General features: G+C 47.0%; 1 protein-coding gene across 1 annotated transcript in view; it reads right to left on the bottom strand.

Moving 5' to 3' along the window:
• Window positions 1-20,102, bottom strand: part of RNPEPL1 (arginyl aminopeptidase like 1) — a 60,332-nt gene that overhangs the window by 7,353 nt on the left and 32,877 nt on the right. Inside the window, exons 7-10 of the mRNA XM_088479732.1 lie at window positions 17,682-17,794; window positions 16,507-16,615; window positions 16,195-16,422; window positions 8,841-8,983 (exon numbers count right to left, since the gene is read on the bottom strand). Coding sequence (XP_088335858.1) covers window positions 8,841-8,983; window positions 16,195-16,422; window positions 16,507-16,615; window positions 17,682-17,794 — 593 coding nt within the window. The remainder of the gene's footprint in view (window positions 1-8,840; window positions 8,984-16,194; window positions 16,423-16,506; window positions 16,616-17,681; window positions 17,795-20,102) is intronic.

The following is a 20,102-nucleotide window of genomic DNA, read 5'->3' as shown; positions in this document are numbered from 1 at the left end:
ACATCTACCTGGCACCGTGAGTCCTCTGGAACAGACGATGTTTCCACATCTGACGTCACAGACACATCCTCCTGAGGAGTTCCCTGACTCTGAATCATAGCCTGAAAGAAGAGGAACAGAAGGGACTTGCCTAGACGACTGATGCATAGACAGTTGATCCAGCCACTGTAGTAGTGAGGTAGATACCTGCACTAGGCCCTGGACCGAGACAAACCCTGTGCCCATGCCGATTCAAGTAGGCCTGCTGTAGGCAAAGGAAGAGGGAGCAGAGAGTTAACATGCCTGTGACAGGGTGGATGCCCAACCCGGTTTCTGAGAGGAATCCACAGCCGATGTGCTCCTGCGCTGCGTTCCTTCAAAGCAAGTTTCACACAAACCATTGTGCTCCTGTTTTGGAGCTACAATAGACTGAGAACAGTTCTGACAAGACACAATGCGCAACACCGTTGCACCCCTCTCCCTGGGAACTTCACTAACTAACCTCTGGAAGACCTAATAATGTGTACCAGAAAATACCCCTACACACTTTGTTATAATAACAAAAGAGGGTGTAGTGGGGAAAAGATACTAAATGTTGAAAGAACCACTTAAGAGAATAAATGGCACAGTACAGTATATTACTGTTAAGCTGTAAAAACAGGATTTTGGTACTTACCGTTAAATCCATTTCTCCGATTCCACAGGGGACACTGGAGCTTCATGACAGTGGGGTATAGACGGTGGGTTGAGTTGAGCCTGGCACTTTAAAAATCTACAAGTGTGACTGGCTCCTCCCCCTCTATGCCCCATCAGCCCCAGTTTTAAAGAACTGAGCCCGAGAGGAGACGGAGAACAGACTGAAGAACAGAGAAGGAGAACAGGAAAAGAACAATCCAACATACTGACACACTGCAAGAACACAGCAGGCTGTAGGGATAAACAGTCACACAATGAAAACAGACCAAACTGCAACAGAACTGAAGTAGAACAAGTAACTGAGAACAGGCAAGAAGCACTGGGTGGGCGTCGAGTGTCCCCTGTGGAATCGGAGAAATGGATTTAACGGTAAGTACCAAAATCCTTTTTTCTCCTTCATCCACTAGGGGACACTGGAGCTTCATGACAGTGGGGACGTCCCAAAGCTACCCTCCTGGGGGGGGGGGGAGTGCTGAACACCCTGCAAGACACTACGACCAAAATTTGAAGCAGAAGCCGCAAAAGTGTCAAATCTGTAGAAACGTACAAAAGTATGAACCGAAGAGCACGTCGCTGCCCTACAAAGCTGTGAAGCTGAGACACCTCTACGTGCCGCCCAAGAAGTACTCACAGAGCGCGTAGAATGCGCAGAAATGGATACTGGCGGTGGTCGAGCAGAAGCAACATATACCTGTCGAATAGTCAGACGAATCCACCTGGCCAAAGTTTGCTTAGACGCAGGCCAGCCACGCCGATTAGCATCATAAAGGATGAACAGAGCCTCTGATTTAAATAGCCCCTCAGTACGGGACACATAAATGCGAAGTGCCCGAACCACATCCAAGGAGTGAGAATCCCCAGAAGAGTCCGACAACGCTGGCACTACAATCGGCTGATTCAGATGAAAACCCGAGACCACCTTGGGCAAAAAGGAAGGGCGGGTACGAAGTTCCGCCCGATCTTCGTGAAAAATCAAGTAAAGGGGAACAGCAGGACAAGGCTCCAAGTTCAGACACTCGTCTGGCCGAAGCCAGGGCCAATAAAAGGATCATCTTCCAAGTCAAATACTTCAATTCCACCTCCTGCAAAGGCTCAAAGGTGGATGACTGAAGAAAAGATAAGATAAAACAAGATTCAGGGTGGCACAAAGGGGGGCTGAATTCTAAGTACCCCTTGAAAAAAGGTCTGAACCTCCGGAATCAGAGCTAGGCGACGCTGGAAAAAAATAGAAAGAGCAGAAATCTGCACTTTAAGCGATCTCAAGCGTAAGCCCGCATCGAGGCCTTTTTGAAGAAAAAGAAGACGTGGTAAATGAAAAGAGGAGGTGGAGGATCCACGACCGTCACACCAGGAGATATAAGCCCTCCAAATGCGATGATAATGCGCTGATGTTACCGGTTTTCTAGCCCTAAGCATGGTAGGAATGACCGACCTAGGAACACCATGGCTTCTTAGGATGGCGGTCTCAATAGCCACGCCGTTAAACGAAGCCGCCGTAAATCCGGGTACACACATGGACCCTGTTGTAGAAGGTCCGATCGTAGCGGAAGAGGCCAAGGTTCGTCTGCCAGAAGGAATAATAGATCGGAGTACCAAACCCGACGAGGCCAATCCGGAGCCACTAGGATGACGGTGGACGACTCTCGTTTGATCCGCTTGAGAATTCGAGGGAGGAGCGGAAACGGTGGGAACAGGTACACAAGGCTGTACGGCCAAGGAATCAGTAAAGCATCTGCTCCCACCGCTGCCGGATCCATGGTCCTGGAGCAGTACAGGGGTAGTTGATGATTTATCCGAGATGCCATCAGGTCTATCTGTGGTTTCCCCCATCTGCAAACCAGTTGATGAAAGACCTCGGGATGAAGGGACCACTCCCCGGGATGAAGATCCTGACGACTGAGGTAGTCTGCTTCCCAGTTGTCGACTCCCAGAATAAACACTGCGGAAATGACCTCTACATGTCTTTCTGCCCACAGAAGGATGCGACTGTCTTCTCTCATTGCCAGACGACTGCGGGTTCCTCCTTGGCGATTTATGTATGCCACTGCCGTGGCGTTGTCGGATTGTATCCGAACCGGAAGTCCTCGTAACAGAGGAGCAGCCTGTATCAAAGCTCTGTAGACTGCCCGCAGTTCGAGAACATTGATTGGTAAGAGGGATTCCTGCCGCGACCAAAGCCCCTGGAAGTGATTGTCCAGAACCACCGCTCCCCATCTGCGGAGGCTGGCGTCCGTGGTGACCAAGGTCCAATTCCAAATTCCGAAGCGCCGACCCGCTAACAGATGCTGCGTCCGAAGCCACCAGAGCAAGGATATGCGGGTCCAGGGAGACAGACGCACCAGCCGATGCATCTGTAGGTGGGACCCGGACCATTGAGACAGAAGATCCAGTTGAAAAATTCTGGAGTGAAATCTGCTGAATTGGATGGCCTCGAAGGAAGCCACCATTTTTCCCAGGAGACGGATGCAAAGATGCACAGATACTTTCCTGGGTCTGAGCACAAGACGAACCAGCTCCTGTATGGCTATGGCCTTGTCCCTTGGCAAGAATATACGAAGCAGAACAGTGTCTAGAATCATTCCTAGGAACTGAAGTCTCTGGGACGGCATCAACTGAGACTTCTGGAAGTTCACAATCCATCCGTGTTGAATGAGAATCTGATGTGTAAGGGACACTTGGTGTAAAAGGACTTCTGCCGTCGGAGCCTTGATGAGTAAATCCTCCAGGTACGGAACTATCGTCATCCCCCGAGAGCGCAAGTGAGACACCATGACGGCCATCACTTTGGTGAATACCCTGGGAGCTGACGAGAGACCGAATGGCAGGGCCTGAAACTGGTAATGAGCTTCCCTGATGGCAAATCTGAGGAAAGCCTTGTGAGGAACCCAAATTGGGACATGCAGATAGGCGTCCTTGATATCTATCGACACCAGAAGCTCTCCTGCCTCTAGTCCCGCAATGACAGAATGGAGAGACTCCATCTTGAACCTGTGAAATTAAAGATACTGGTTCAAGGATTTCAGATTCAGAATGGGTCTGACTGACCCATCCGGTTTCGGAACTACAAAAAGGTTTGAGTAAAACCCTTGTTGTCTTTGTGCAGGGGGAACCACCACAAGAACCTCGGCCAGCAAAAGTTTCTCGATCGCTTGACGCAAAATTAGTTGCTTCAAGGGATCGACGGGCAAACCTGTTGTAAAATAACGCACAGGAGGAGTGAAAGCGAACTCGATCTTGTATCCCTGAGATACCAGATTCCGAACCCAAGTGTCTGAAGAAGTCAGTCTCCAAACCTACGAGAAACGCTGGAGACGAGCCCCCACCTTCGGATTTCCGAGATGGGATGGGAGCCAGTCATGCCACAGGCTTGTCTGCTGGCTTGGGATCTGGACGGCGGGCATTATTTGCTTGACAACCTCTAGCATGGCCTCCTCGCCCCGCTGAAGACAAACCTCGTGATCGTCCCTGAAATCTTGAAGATGCTCGAAAGGAACGAAAGGAAGGTCCCCTAAACGAGGGACGCGGAGGAGGTGCTGATGAAGGTAGAAAAGTACTCTTACCTCCAGTGGCCAGCGAGATCCACTTGTGCAGCTCTGGACCAATAAAATATCGCCTGTGAAAGGAAGAGCTTCCACTGCTCTTTTTGACTCAGCATCCGCTTGCCAGGCACGAAGCCAAAGTGCCCGGCGAGCCGAGACCGCCGAAGCAGAAATCCTAGCGCCTACCTGGCCGATATCTCTTGAGGTGTCTCCTAAGTATACTGCAGACTCCTGAATATGTTCTGCCAAGGTAATCAGATCTGCCCGCGGAGTGTTGGATTTAAGACCCTCAGTCAATTGTTCCGCCCACTTTTCCACAGCCTTGTTGACCCAAGATCCTACCAAGGCCGGCTGGAGAAGTGCACCCGCGGCCGTATAAATGGCTTTCAAAGTGGTTTCTAATCTCCGCTCTGAGGTTTCCTTCAATGCAGTAGCTCCTGGAACAGGTAACGTGGTCAACAGAGAAACCGAAGAATCCACAGGTGGCGGGTTCTCCCACCTCTTCCTATTATCCGCAGGAAATGGGTAAAGAGAGAAAAAACGCTTAGGAATCTGGAATTTACGTCCGGATTCTGCCAGGCTGCCGTCATCTGTTCGTCCAACTTTAGAGAAACAGGGAATGTGACAGCAATCTTCTGTGACCTGGCAAATAAGGAGTCTTCTAATGATTCTGGAGCTTCCTGGCCAGAAATCTTAACTTCCCTTAACGCTAGGATGAGTGCATCAATACCTTGCATTGCCTCAGGTTCTTGTGAGTAAGTCTCTATGTCTGATTCGTCCAGCATCTCCCCTTCCTCCTGAGACGAGTGATCCGCTGCCGAATCCTCATCCGACTGGAGAACCGCCGGAAGAGCCCTCTTCTTAGATGAGCGACTTACCGTAGCTTCAGGAGCCATCACCTGAGCAAGGCTATTCACCGAGCGGACTAAATTCTGAGCCCACGCTGGTTCTGTTGCTAGAAAAGAAGGGTGAGATGTGCTAGGTAGATCTCTGGCGGCCTCCCGTTCCCTACGGGAAGCGGCTAATTCAGAAGAAAGATCCGCCATGACCCCTGCCAAACTATTTATGAAGGAGGGAGTAACAGACTGCGTGTTAGCACTCTCTGCTTCACACGTCTCGCACAGGGAAGACCCTTCGGAGCGAGCATGGGTAAATTTCTTCCTGCACCTAGGCAAACAGCTTTTGTGAAGCAGCTTTTTCTGTCCTGGATGTCATCATGTACTCACATACAGAAACCACATACAACTCAAGAATGCAGAAGGAGTATAGGGGGAATCAGAATTTCAATAATAATGCTACTCAAGTATGGGAGCAGACAGAGCAATAAAGGGAGGAGCAGAATTTCAATAATAATGCTACTCAAAATGCAGGCAGAGCAATATAGGAGGAGCAGAATTTCAATGTTAATGCAGCTCAGTAACAGGGGCAGACAGTGCAATATAAGGGAGGAGCAGAATTCCGTTAATAATGCTACTCAATAGAAACCAGAAGGTAGTTAAAACTACCTTCTGTAATTACAGACCCCCTGTAGAAGCTGTCAGATCTCTCCTCTTTTCCCCCTCCGTTCAGTGCCTTCATTGAGCCCAATGTAGTTGCTCCTCTAGCTCTTCTGAGGCGCCACTCCCGTTCAGAGCGCGCCAAACTAGCCCAGGCAGTGAAGGAGGAAGAGGAGGAGGGACCTATAAGCTCCTCCTCCTAATGGAGGCCACTATTGTATGCGCGCGGCTTACACTCATCCGCTCATGTAGAAGCTGTCCCGCGCTGACAGCAGGGGCCAGCGGCACGACCGCCGCCAGTGATAAACGTGCCGGTGCCTTTTACACAAGCATCAGCACGCAGAGGTAGGACCGCCGCTCCGAGCGCGCCGACCTAACAGCCAGCGCCGGTGTTCTTCCGCAACACCAGCGTGGCACTGACAGCCGCGCGCTGTTACCAGCAGATTATTTACACCTCTCCTGCTAGACAGGAGAGGTGTGCTACTTACTGGGCTGCTGCGGCCAGAGCGCTGGGCAGTGAGGGGAGAGCGGGGACCCGGACACAAGCCAGTGTTAGCTGTGGCGGGCCCCGTTGAGTCTGATGACTCCTTAACTGCCTAAAGCAGCCTCCCCTCCATAGGGTGACCGGACACAGGCTGCAGTAGCCGTGTGGTACCCTCTCTGGCGGCTCCCACGATGCAGGCAGACTGTCACAGCCAACAGTCTGCCTGTCCTCTTGCTTGATTCTTTCTTTTACAATATTTAATTTAATTTAAGGGCTGGAGACAGCCCCTGTGCACCGGCTCTACTCGGGCACATTCTAAGAACTGGAGCTGATGGGGCATAGAAGGGGAGGAGCCAGTCACACTTGTAGATTTTTAAAGTGCCAGGCTCAACTCAACCCACCGTCTATACCCCACTGTCATGAAGCTCCAGTGTCCCCTAGTGGATGAAGGAGAAACACTAAAGTAATAGGCACCTTATAAACAAATAAGTGTGTACCCCAAATTTAACTAAACACTAACAGGTTAAGTACTAAGAGGTTAAGGAAATATGCAAGAAGTAATGATAAACAGTTTAATAATATTCACAGGTGTTATAGAGAAACAGTACCATCTAAATACAGGCACACAGACAAAACATTCAATGCTGGATAATGCAATAAAGGGCAATAACTGCTTAACAATCAAACCCCAAAAGGGGAGAAAGGAGTCTGATACTATAAACCTGGCACCCGGTTGTGAGGTATAGGGGAGGCAGGAGCCCGTGCCTCCCTCTCTCTCTGTTGCAAGGCAGGCAATGTGAAAATGTCCGCCCGGCGTCTGCAGAGGTGAGAAGAGAGAAGCAGCCCTAAAGGAGGTTATCCTAAAGCAGGGAATGCGTTTAGGGAAGGGGGGAGGAGCTAACTGGACAAGCTGATCTCCCACAGTCTGGTCGACCTCAGGTAATGTGCTCCACTCAAAGTGCGCCTCCCTTAGCGGCCCGCATCCCTGGTAGTCTAGCGGGGGTTCGGAAACTACTGGGGCCACACTGCCAGCGTTACCGGTCACCTCCCTGACCAGCGGCAATTAACCGATAGGACGCATCTCCCTGCAAGCAGAGAGCTGTCTTACCTATCACTGACATAAAAGAAAAGAAGAACTAACTAAGACTGCAGCCCCTAAAAACATGCCCCACTCCTTAGGCACCAAACTAAAACAGTCTCTCTGGAAGTCTGTACTGCTGGGTAAAAAAGATTAACTAGTTGGTGCCCAGGCTCCCCCTGCTTCACTCTATACCCATGGTTCCCAGTGTTCCCCAAGGCTGATAGAGAAATATATTTATTTAATTTCCAAGAATCATTAATAATAAAATAAACACTTCTTAGACTAACACCAGAGTTCATAGCCAGTATTTCCAATGTGCAGAAATGGCATCATAGGTAATGTATATGGGATGACACTGATAAGGGGACAGTCCCATAACATGAAATCACACCATGTAAAAGTATCAAGTTACCAAAATGTAGGAAAAGAATCTGCAGACGGATGTTTCCAAGCAGCAGGTTATGAGCTGGGGATAGATCCTTTAGTGCTGGTATTGTGTTGCAACTTAATGTGGGTTTCAACAGTATTGAGGAGGTCTGCAGGTTACACTTCGCCCGGGCGGGAACTGGTGAGAAGAAGCACCTATTTGTTCACATAATTGTATGGGAATCTTTACCTGCAGTGGTACAGACTTTGGATGGTGGATTAGCACATTAAGTGTTCCTCAGAGTAGAGAGCCAATAAACATATCTAGTGTATGGTAATCCGTCCGGCAGTGTCACTCCAAATGCTTAAGCATGAGGATTACCTTGACCAATGATAAGTGGCCATCATTACACTGTCAGATAAACTGTATTGCCTGATCCATAAGGCAATGAGATATCAGGCAATGAGATATCTAAAAATGTACCATATGAAGTGGTTTGATTTCAGAATGCCAAGGAGAAGAAACGTCTCTATAGAGCAGGGATGGGGAACCTCAGGATAAGGCCCCCGGAATCATTTGGTCTGGCCCTCTGAGCTTTTTTCGGCTAGCCTCATCTGGCTAGCAGGGTGCCTAGAATGGCACCCTGCAGCCAGCATCTATGCAGCAGTGCCGCCTGGAACATCCTTAGGACGCTCCAGACGGTCACACCGCTGCCCTTACGGGATCCTCAAGATACTCCAGGCATTGCTGTAATCACTGCCGATTGAGGCTCCGTCCCCGTGTGACATCACACGGAGGGGGCGTGGCCTGCACCAGCTCGCAAATAATGTTATACATATCAAAATGGCCCTTGGCAGAAAAAAGGTTCCCCACCCCTGCTATAGAGGATAACATGCCATGGAAACCACGTTCTTGCCAAATTGTTCCTAAGCCCTTGAGGCTGGCAGCCCTCTTGTACAACATGTGGGCATTAAGTGGGGTGGACAAGTGTCCACTGTCTGCAATTAGTTATGAACGTTCCTAATATATCCAGCTCCTCCTATCCGATGAAGTGCTGGTTTTGAATTTGTGTGTAAAAATAAAATAAAATAAAAAGTCCACAGAGTAATATATGGTTATATTTAGCACAGTACAGAGCACATGCATGCAAGACAGAGTATTCAATATATACTTTACAAAGGATTAAGATAAAACTAACTTGGCAAAGCAGGAAATGGCGCACCCGGGGTAAGTCTGTCTGGAAGTTGTTTCGCACCACAATCTGCATCCAACGGATTCGGATTTCTGTATTCATATTAGCCAGATCAGCAGAATAACACAGAGACAATTGGAGCATAACCTCTGAAAAATAGGGAATGGAGGGTCAGAAACAGGGAGATTCCTACAGCAGGTTCTTCAACCCAAAGTTTTTGTCCCAGGACTCCACTTTGGATTTCTAAATGATTTACAACAGATACAGGTCTGATACGAACGCATATAACAGGCAACTATAAAATCATGCCTTCCGATTTGCATCCAAATGTAAAACATTGTTAAAATTGCCTCTGATATTTCAAATTCTCAAATCTATTATTTATAATGCTTTAATCCATATAGACACACTGTAGACCATGCTTTAATTCCTGCACACACTCATTTAGAAAAAAAAATTACTTACAAAGTGACTAGGTAGTTCTAAAAAAAGATTTTTTGGTACAAACCATTAAATTTGTTTATTTTACTCCTATATGAGGGGCACTGCCAATCATGGGGTGTAGAGTGTGCTGCGAGGAGCTTACACATCAAACTAAATCTGTCTGAAGCTAAGCCCTAACCTCTATACCCCTTTATCTCCTACAGAGCCAATCAAAATCCAGTTTGAACTTTACAAAGCCCATAAGAGAACCTACATAAATACACAAACCAGATCTACACTCAAACCTGAGAGAAAACAGGGTTGCAGCACAGTGTCCCCAAGATAGAGTAAGAGAAACGGATTTAACAGTGAGTACGTAAACCTCTATTCTCTGTCCTCCTATCTTGGGGACACTGCCAATTAGAAGGATGCTCCAAAGCTGCCCCTAGAGGATGATAAGCACACTAGTTTTGGGCGGAAAGTTTTGTGCACAGCTTTGGCTGAGTCTAGCCACTAACACATTGAACTTGTATAATTTGGTAAAGGAATGAACAGATGACCAGGTGGCCGCCTTGCACAACTTCGCCACAGACGCACCGTTCCATGGCACCCAAGAGGCACTCACTGTTGCGGTAGAATAAGCCAAAATGTTCGGGAACAGAGACCTATTCCAAGATGTACACCTGATGAATAGTAGTTGTGATCTACCCGCCACATATTGTTGTTGTTGTCCGACCTCATTTGTGCGCAAGATGAGAAGACTGTTAGTGTTCCTCAACACAGGTGACCCATCCACATAGATGCTCAAGGCCTGAACTATATGCAGTAGTGATAACTAATTTTTACTACCCTGGGCCAAATCATAACATCATGATTACAATGTCCCAATTTAAATGAAACTGGGGCACAACCTTTGGCTGACAAGAGGAATCAGTACAAATACAGCGATCAACACTAGAAGACTGGCAATTCAGACACTCATCTGGCAGAAGAGATGGCCAACAGAAAAGACACCTTCCAGGTAAAATAACTGGTACACTGAAACAAGCAGTTTAAAGGGTGTCTTCTGAAATGCAATGTGTAACAAATTAAGATACCATTGCACCAGTGGCGGAACATAATGTAGTTAGACATGCAACACACCCTGAAGGAATGGTTGAACTACAGTAATAGAAGCCAATTTTCTATGAAAAAGATGGAGACAGCTGAAACCTGCACCTTCAACGAGGCAAGCTTCATTCCACTTTCCAAGCCATCCTGTAGGAATGACAAGCGGAGAGGCAACTTGATCGCTGAGGTGTGAACTTTTTTCGCCCACACCAAGATCTATCACAGTCTGTGGTGGGTTTTGGAAGTTATCGTTTTTCTAGTCCTGATCATTATTTAGATGCCCCAGTGAGAAAACCCCTTAGCTTGAACAGTCAAGCCAACCGAGCGAAGTCTTGATGGATGAAAGAACCGTGACTTAGCAGATATACCAGGGCAGGTAATCTCCCAGGAGGTTTCGGTCACCACCAGAAAATGTTGGTTTACCAAGAATGACTGGGATCCTCTCCACCCTGATCTACTTGAGGGCATGCAGAACCATGGGAATCAGCAGACAAGGAGCCGTAAAAAGCTCCCTGGTTCTTGCTCCATAAAGCTGAATCTGTTGGTTCAGCCAAGAGGCCATAAGGTCTAACTTTGGCAGACCTTACCACTCTACTAACTAAACGAACACCTATGGGTATAGGGACCACTCCCCAGGATGAAAAACATGCTGGCTGGGAATCTGCTATCCAGTTTTCTATACCTGGGATGAAGACTGCTATTACCACCAGAATGTACCTTTCAACACAGCCAAGAGCTTGGTAATCTCTGCCACAACGAAATACCTTTTGTGTTCCCCCTTGATGGTTTATGTACACCAGTGTCATGGCATTGTCAGACTGCATCCAAAGCAGTCTGCCCCAAAGGAACAGCTGAGTCTGGAACAAAGCCCTTAGCACTGCATCCAGGGACCAAAGCCACTGCAGACGAAGACCCAATGTCACCGCTCCCCAACCCTGGAAAACTGGCATCAATTGTGACAATGGTCCAGGTCCCCATGTAAAGGATCCAGCCCTGGCCCAGGAGTCATCTGTTCAGCCTCCACATTAGAGAAATGTGAGCCACCAGAAAAGCTGACTCGCTAGGCAAAGATCTGCTTATAAACAACAAGCTTGAAGCTGCATCTGAAGTGAAGCGAGAAATGGAAATGCCACAAAAATACCAATATACCCAGCAACAGCATGTACTAGAAAACAGACACTTGAATGCAAGCCAAGAAAGTGGCACCTGTCACAAGGTAGCCAAAAAATACTCTGGTGCTGAAGAGGAAATCCAGGAACTTGAGATGTTGCGATGGTATTAAGTGAGACTTAGGGTAACTTATTACCCAGCGATGTGTCTCCAGGGTCTCAACTGGAGATGGGATTGGAGAAGTGCAGCAGACTTTGTTTTTATAAGCAAGTTGACGAGATATGGGATAACTGTCACATTCTTTGACTGAAAATGCACACAGTCATTACCGCCATAATCTTTGTGAAGATCAAGGGAGTCATCAGCCAGACTGAATGGAAGAGCCAGGAACTGGAAAAAAGCACTGTCCACTGCAAAGCTGAGCAAACAGTGGTGCTCCTCCTAAATTGGGACATGCAAGTACGCGTCTTTGTAGTCCACAACAGTGATCGCAGAAAACTAGGGATTCCATCCAGAACATATGGACACCCATGTGTACAGCCAGGCATTTGAGTTTCAGAATCAACAAGTAGGATGAATCTATTTCTGAATCAGGAACAGGGTGGAGCAAAAGTTGAAGCTTTATGGACCTGGACAATGACTCCTGACCACAATACTGACTGAATGGCCTATAGCAAGGCCACGCGCCTGGGGGCATGTGAAAACACTCAGCCCTGTTTACCAGATCTTTGATAGCATGTACCAATACTCTTATCCAAAATGGTGAAACGTGTCTGGCTTGAGTTGCCTCCTAGTGATCGCGCTGAGCAAAAACATTTGTGGGTCCCGGGGACCCCTTACTCTAAAAAATGTGGGTCCTTCTCCACGGTTTCTGGGTCCCATCACATATTATGGGGTCAGGGCCGAATTAAGGCTTGTAGGGGCCCCGGGGCAACTAAGTTGTGGGGACCCCTCCAAGCCACACGGCGCCGGACCTGTTCCTACACCACCCCCGGGCCCTGTACATCCCCACAGGTCCCCCAGCAATGGTGCAAACTAATCCCCCCCCATCCCCAGCAGCCACACGGCGCCTGTGCCTGCTTACTAAAGCCCCCCCCAGTCACATGGCATCTGTGCCTACTAATGTCGCCTCACTCCCCGCAACCACATGGCGTCTGTCCCGCTCCCCCCTCTCCAGCACCTCTCTTACCTGATGTATCCCGGCAGAACGGCTCCTGGGTTCCCTCGTCAGCGTCACGGACATGTCACATGATGCTGATGAGGAGACTCGGGAGCCGGTCAGAGTCTGCGTTGAATGCAGCAGCACAGAGTGCTGCTGCATGTAATAGAATTGCCGCGGCTTCTGTGCCCGGCCCCCATCCGGGAACAGGTGCCGCTGGACACCTGTTCTCGGTGGGTGCCCCTCTATATGTGGGGGCCCCAGGACGACTGCCCCTGTTGCCCTCCCCTTAATCCAGCCCTGATGGGGGTTGAGGGCAGGAAGAAGCTGGGGCAGTACTGCAGGCAAGGAGGAGGTTAGAGACAGGCAGTGCTGGGTGTAGGAAGGGGGCAAGGGTAGATAGCAGCTAGGGCAGTACTGGGTGAGCAAGGAGGGAGTTAGGGACAGTGCGTGCTGGGGTCAGAATAGCAGCTGGGGCACCACTGGGGTAGAGAGGGGGCAAGTGTAGATGAAGCAAAGGTTGATGATAGCAGCTAGGGCTGTACTGGGGACAAAGAAAAAGGGATGGGCAATAAGCCCCCCCCCCCCCAGATGTTTCAGAACTACACAATCCAGCATGCCCTGCAGCAGTTAACTTTTTGGCCATGATAAAACTGTTGCAAGGCATGCTGGGATTTGTAGTTCAACAACAGCTGGATGGCCGCTTATTGCCCACCCCTGGTAGGTGCAGGCAGTACTGGGAGTAGGGAGGGGGTAAGGGTAGATAATAGCTATGGCACTACTGGGGGTAGGGAGGGGGTCAGGATAGCTGCTGGGACCACGCTGCCAGGCGCCGTTCGGCTGCTGCGGCTCACACAGCGGAGCGCGTCCTACACCTGCTCTGTTTTAAAAGCTGTATCCACAAATACCTGTAGCATGTAAAAACGAGCTATAGCGCATATTTTGCGATCACTGCCTCCAGACGTTTGTGGATCTCGGTCCTCAGCATTGCCAGGTGAGCAGTGGCATCATGAATGTGTAGTGCAACACCACTGACTCCCCAGCAGCCAGACATACTAGAAATGAAAAACAGACAGACCAAAAAACAATGCTGCAGAACAACGACCTGTTGTTCCCATAGAGTACACCTGTCAAACCGTAACACAGGTGTCCTAAGGCGAGCTCAGGGAGGACAGAAACCTCCCGTTGAGCAGAAGGGCAAACTCACCAGTACTTAGGATGCCGCCAGGTCTTAACCTCCGGACAGTAGGGGCTTATACAAACAGCTAGAGTTTGAAAGGTAAAACTGGAGTAGTACACTACAAAAGGTAATATAACCATGGAGCCGCCTGCAGGCGTGGACAAGATAGAATGCACATTAATAAACAGCTAGCGTGAATATCATCAATACTTAATATTGCAGGGTAATTACCACAGAGCATCGTGCACTGCGGACAATAACAGAATATGACTGCATATAAACACAACTACATAAAATAATGGCAATCACAAACAGATATATTGCAAGATGTTATCTCAATAAACTCAGATACAAATGCAGCTGGTAGTATGGAATTGCAGCATAACATATAATTGCATGTGTTTTGCAGAGCATAACTGCAGCAAGAAATATGCACATATATTGCAGGATGGAATAGAAACAATACACAACACGAATGGCTTGCAGAGTGGATTTGCAGCACAATGAATGTTCCAGGTATACTTGCAACAGGTAATGCAAGGCAGAGCCAGGGCAGGAACCAGGAATACCAAACAGCCGATACAGGAACAGGGACTGGGCAGCACAAATTCCACATGAAACCATCTCCGGCAAGGCAGGAATGGGCTGGCTGCCCTATAAAAGAAGTCAGAGACAATCCCGTGTGAGCTAACGAGACCAGCCTATGGTATGTACCACCATGACCAGCTGAGTGCTGCATGTTCACAGAGGTTTCCCAGCTAGGAGCATTCAGCCTGGACCAAACCTCACTGTGGCTGTCGTTGCCTGTTAACTCTCTCAGCTCTGGCCAGAACCTGCAGCAGATATGAGCTGTCACGACGGCTCATAACAGCCAAGTAGAGTACCAACAAGCCTTCCCTGTGGGAAAGCTCCCCCACAGACAAGTAGCGCCAGAAGACTACTAGAACTGCCCAGGGCTGTATTGTGTTTTTAGGGGGCGTTTGCCAACAGCAGAAGCCAGACGCAATGTAAAGTACTGCCCTAGCACTCTCAAACGCTGCCCTGGGGAGAGGAACAGTTGCGAACGCAATCACAACCACAGTGAGAGAGACAGGCTTCACTTCCAGCCCCCATATAGCGGAAACCAGAAAACTCCTGCGCTGGACCTGGAGATTGCAGGGGCAGATGCAGTACTGAGAGAACTTAGATTTCTTTTTCTAGGCTCATAATTTGCAAAGGTGCTCCTGCACCTACTGTATACAATAGCACAGAAATATAACTGGATTTCTTCTGGCTCTATAGGGGCTGATGGGATGTAAAGGGGAGGGCTTAGCTTCAAATAAGAGTGATGCGATAGCTCTGCAGAGCATTCTCTACACACCATGGATGTGGTGTCCCACAGACAGAAAGACAGATAAATACATTGTCTCATAGATAGGAAAAATCTTTAAATAGACGAAAACAAAATTAGTTGCCACTAAAGAAACATATTTTACACTAATATAGTATTGGTATAAAACACCTAAAATTCTACAAATTAATTGCAAATACATAAATCCTATGCTGAAGATGTTATTAGAAAATAAAATCTTTATGTCACATTTGGTGAAAATACACAATACAGGACTTAAGTTTATAAAATGGTTTCTATTTTTAATTTTGACCCTAATTCATGCTAAAAGACTAACCATGCTAAAGTAAATGATTATTCAAACAAATATTGCACATTCACCGCAATAAACCATTTGCTCAGACACATGGACTGTGTGGAAGATAGAATATATGTGACATTTTTATGCAAAATGGGCTCACTTTATATGTATCTCCATATACATGGGTCTCATATATATATATATATATATATATATATATATATATATATATATATATATATATATATATATATATACAGGTCTGTCTTCTGCACTGGTGGTGTCCTGATGAAGACCGCGCTTTAGCGGTCGAAACGTCGACATAACATGCACCTGAAACTATAATCATGATGGAATAAAAGCCTGCCTTTTTTTACTACAAGCCCTGGTGAGTGAATCCTATCTATTTGTGAAAAAGAAAAAAAAAAAAAAAAGAAATTTCTATATCTATATCTATCTATCTATCTATATGATATATGTATATTTCACCCCTCCCCCCACCTTAGATGTCAATATACATAAAATCCTAGTAAACATAAGTCACTTTGGGAAGACTTAAATATTTATTTTTATATTTCTACCTTCCAACGTTCCTGCACAGGTATCAATGTCAACCAATGCATTGTTGTTGTCAGAAAATTTTTCTAGCAGCTTGTGATTTATTTTGAATATTCTGTGGTGATAAATTATCCCATTTTCAAACTACATTCCTAAACATACAAAAAATATACAAACATATGAGGTCACCTGGCCGCAGTGGAGACTGATCTAAAATCTTGTCCAAAAACAGCACAGTTTGGAAGGTTTGCCAGTCTGTGATATTGGCAAAATTGGCAGCAGCTTCAATATCCAAGGGTTCAGCCATCCATAGTTCACTCAACTCTTCCACTGATGAAGTGAAGACAGACCCCTGAGAAAGATCTGGTTGGGTCAAGGGAGGCCCTGGAGCATTTAGCCAACGATCAAACTCCAAACCTGAAAGTGGTGAAAAACATCATAAAGTTTTGTTATGTTGTACATATGAAAAGTAATGCCAGCTTTATTCAGAACTCAAATCACCTTTACTGTATGCAGTACTCTCCTCTCTCAAATGAGGGAAGAAGCCGAGAAAAGATTCCAGCAGATCATGAGCTACAACACTGCAGAACTTAAACTTCTCAATATAATCCTGCAGAAGAGAAGGTCAGAATTATTTGCCGATTGTGCAAAGCTCAGTACAGTACTGAAGAAAAACCATAATGTGGTTCAATAAATAAGGTAATAAGACCGCTTTTTGCGTAAATTTTTGCAACTCGTACATATACGCATAAACAATAATATGGCCTTTGTACAGATTTTTTTACGTAGTCCCCATACTTGTTTAAGCATTTGTTCCAACGGTATACTAGGGCATCTAACCCAGCATAGAAGAAATCAGTGTCAAGTGCCTGAAGCCAGGACATGGCGGCTTGCTGAACTTCACCGTCAGTTGCGAATCGCCTTCCACCCAGGTGCTTCTTCATTGGTCCAAAGAGATGGAAATAAATTGGTGCCAGTTCAGGGTTGTAGGGAGGGTGGTCCAGTAACTCCCAATGGTAGTGCAGGAACAACTGACACATGCGGTTGGCTATTGGTTTTGTGAACTTCTGTGATTTGCTTCGGTACCGAGCGTGAACACTTTTTCCTGTACCCCAGTTGCTCTTGAACGATATTGTGCACAGTACCCACTGAGATGTTCAGTTCATCAGCAATATTGCTAACACGGTCCTCCTGAATCAGCCTTCAATGCAGCACAAATTGTCATCTGTGGTGGACATGCTCGGTTGGCCAGATCGCTGCACATAATGAATGTCTGTCCTGCCATTATCAAAAGCAGTGCACCAAACCCAAACCGGTTTCAGTGACATGACGTTCTCACCGTAGACCTCAACAAGTTGGCGATACATTTCAGCTGCTGATGTGCCCTTTAGACACAAAAATCCGATCATACTACGCACCTCAATGTTTGACCGTGTTTCTGCCAGCCCCGCCATCTTACAACTGATGTTTTGATAGTATGACTGAATGAGGCGCAGTCTAATGGTCGTGAGAGGAAGCAGTGGTCTACCTGCTCTGGCCGGGCAGGAAATTAGAATGAAATACAGAACATTACACATGTGAGAAGTCTTGTTAGCTTACTGATTGAGCCACCCTCATATCCATGATATATTATAATTATAATATATTTTCAATGAAAATGTGATCTATGCGCATACCCTGAGGAAGGCATCAAAGTTGTCCTGGTCACCACATAACTGGGACAGATAGTGAACAAAGCAGAACCCCTTCTCGTATGTGAATAGATTCATGAGGTTACTTGGGTTTACACCTGGGGATAAAGAAGAGAGTTTTTACATATAGTAATAAAATCTGCAGGTCATAACTGTTTTAAGTGACACTAAGATGCTGAGCTGTGGTTCACTGAGTTAGCGTTGAATAAATTTGCATATCACACCTATCTAGGATTATAGTAGACCCAATAACATATACAGGTTGAGTCTCCCATATGCAAATACCTGTATTCCAAAATACGGAATATTCCGAAATACAGATTTTATTTTATTTTTTTTAGCATGACTGAGATGGTGAATTTTTGCTTTTTGATGGATCAATGTACACAAACTTTGTTTAAGGCACAAAATTATATACAATATTTTGGTACTTTTGTACTTTACAGACTCATTGCAGAGAGAACCCAAGTGTCTTACACTAATTATTATTATCAATCATGGTAATGTCTAAATCCCCTTCACAGAGAGGACCCTGACGTCATCAGCCAGTGTCCAGCGTCACTCCCAGTGTCATTCCCTACCAACCAAGTGGGCATAGAGGGGGAATATAACGTTGTGGCGAGCGTAGAGAGCCACCGAGCCCGCGAGGGGACAACCTTCTTCTTTAGGTGGGGACAACTTTCGGTACTTGTGTACGTAAAGTACACAAGTACCATTTAAAACATTCATTGGGTTCTCTCTGCAATGAGTCTGTAAAGTACACAAGTACAAATATTTTTAATAATTTTGTGGCTCAAACAAAGTTTGCATACATACATTCATACATACATACAATTCATGTATGTTTCATATACACCTTATACACAAAGCCTAAAGGTAATTTTATACAATATGAAACAAATGAATTTCATAAATGTACACAAACTTTGTTTGAGCCACAAAATTATTGAAATTATTGTATAAAATTACCTACAGGCTGTATGTATAAGGTATATATAACACATAAATGCATTCTGTATTTAGATTTGGGTCCCATTCCCTAGATATTTCATTATGGTATGCAAATATTCCAAAGGCAACAATGCAATGTGACTACAAGATGGCTCTTTTCCAACAACAGGTAACCCGGACTGGTAAGGTGGCACTTTATAACAGTCAACACACAAACATGATTTACATGAACCAGCACAGGTGGATCCCCCTCCTGTTTCCCTTTATCTTTCGACATACTCAAAGTAAAGGCAAAATCGCAAAGTTATGCGATAGCCTTCACAAAATCTCACTGAATGTGAAGTACTTCAGAAAGAAATAACTGCGATGGTTATAATTGACAGAAATAAAAATCAGTCAGCAGCTAGCAGACAGTCACATACAATGCACATGTAATATAATTACAATTGGCTCTAAGGGCCTGATTCAGACCCACTCGCGAGCGGCTGTCCGCTCGCAAGTGGGTCGATGTTATGCACTGAGCATGCGCACGACGGAGGGAGCTCCGTCGTGCGCATGCGCCAGACGCGATGGGCGAAGGAAAGTCCTTCGCTCGTTGTGTCTGATCAAAGGGGGCGTGCTGTCGATGTTGAATGACAGCACGCCCCCTTTGGTGGGCGTGCCTCCCTGACGGGGGCGTTCCCACGGGAACGCCTCCCGTCAGAAGCCGACCCACTGACATCACTAGTGATGTCAGTGGGAGTGATTTTGGCTCTGATAGAGCCAAAATCACTCCGGGGCTCACGACCATCGCGGCCATCAAAATGCATGCTCGTATAGGCTGTGGGTGGTGACCCACAGCTATACGAGCGTCCAGGAGGACGCTCCATTTTCATGGAGGGCGGCCCTCATTCAGAGCGTGCGCTCTGCTCAGAGCGTACGGCTCTGAATGAGGGCCTAAATCCACTACAGCAACGCAAAGGAATGGTAGGACATAGAACACCGTATACCTTAACCAAGGGAGAGGTATACAGGGAGACTGACCCAGACCCTCCTGAGACCAACAGCTACCGGGTGCACTGCATGGACCGTGAGCATCTCATACACGTGGAGGGTAGGCAGAACAACGCAGACGTGCAAAACCCTCATAGGGACTGCGTATGGGTCGGGGGAGGAGCTGCTTGGGCACTGCCCACCTCCCCATAGCTGCATTAACCAGCCATGTATGCTGGCCTCATTGCAGCAGATTGCGTCTGCTGCTGATCCCGGCGTCAGACGAAAGGGCCCCGGCGGCTGTAGTAAGAATGTGGACAATCCCTGGTCCTTACAGCAGCGGCTTCTGGTGAGTCTCTGACACCAGAAGTAAGGACTGCTGCGCGCGATTCCCCGTAATAGAGGAATCGCCTTACCTGACATCTCCGAGCATCCGGTGCAGTCCAGGTCACAGCCTCGCTGCTAGCTAAGCTCAGCCAGACC

This window comes from Taudactylus pleione, unplaced genomic scaffold (assembly GCF_031769625.1).
Source record: "Taudactylus pleione unplaced genomic scaffold, aTauple2 ptg000244l, whole genome shotgun sequence".
NCBI classification, from domain to species: Eukaryota; Metazoa; Chordata; class Amphibia; order Anura; family Myobatrachidae; genus Taudactylus; species Taudactylus pleione.
This window is presented reverse-complemented; position numbering and strand designations above follow the sequence as displayed.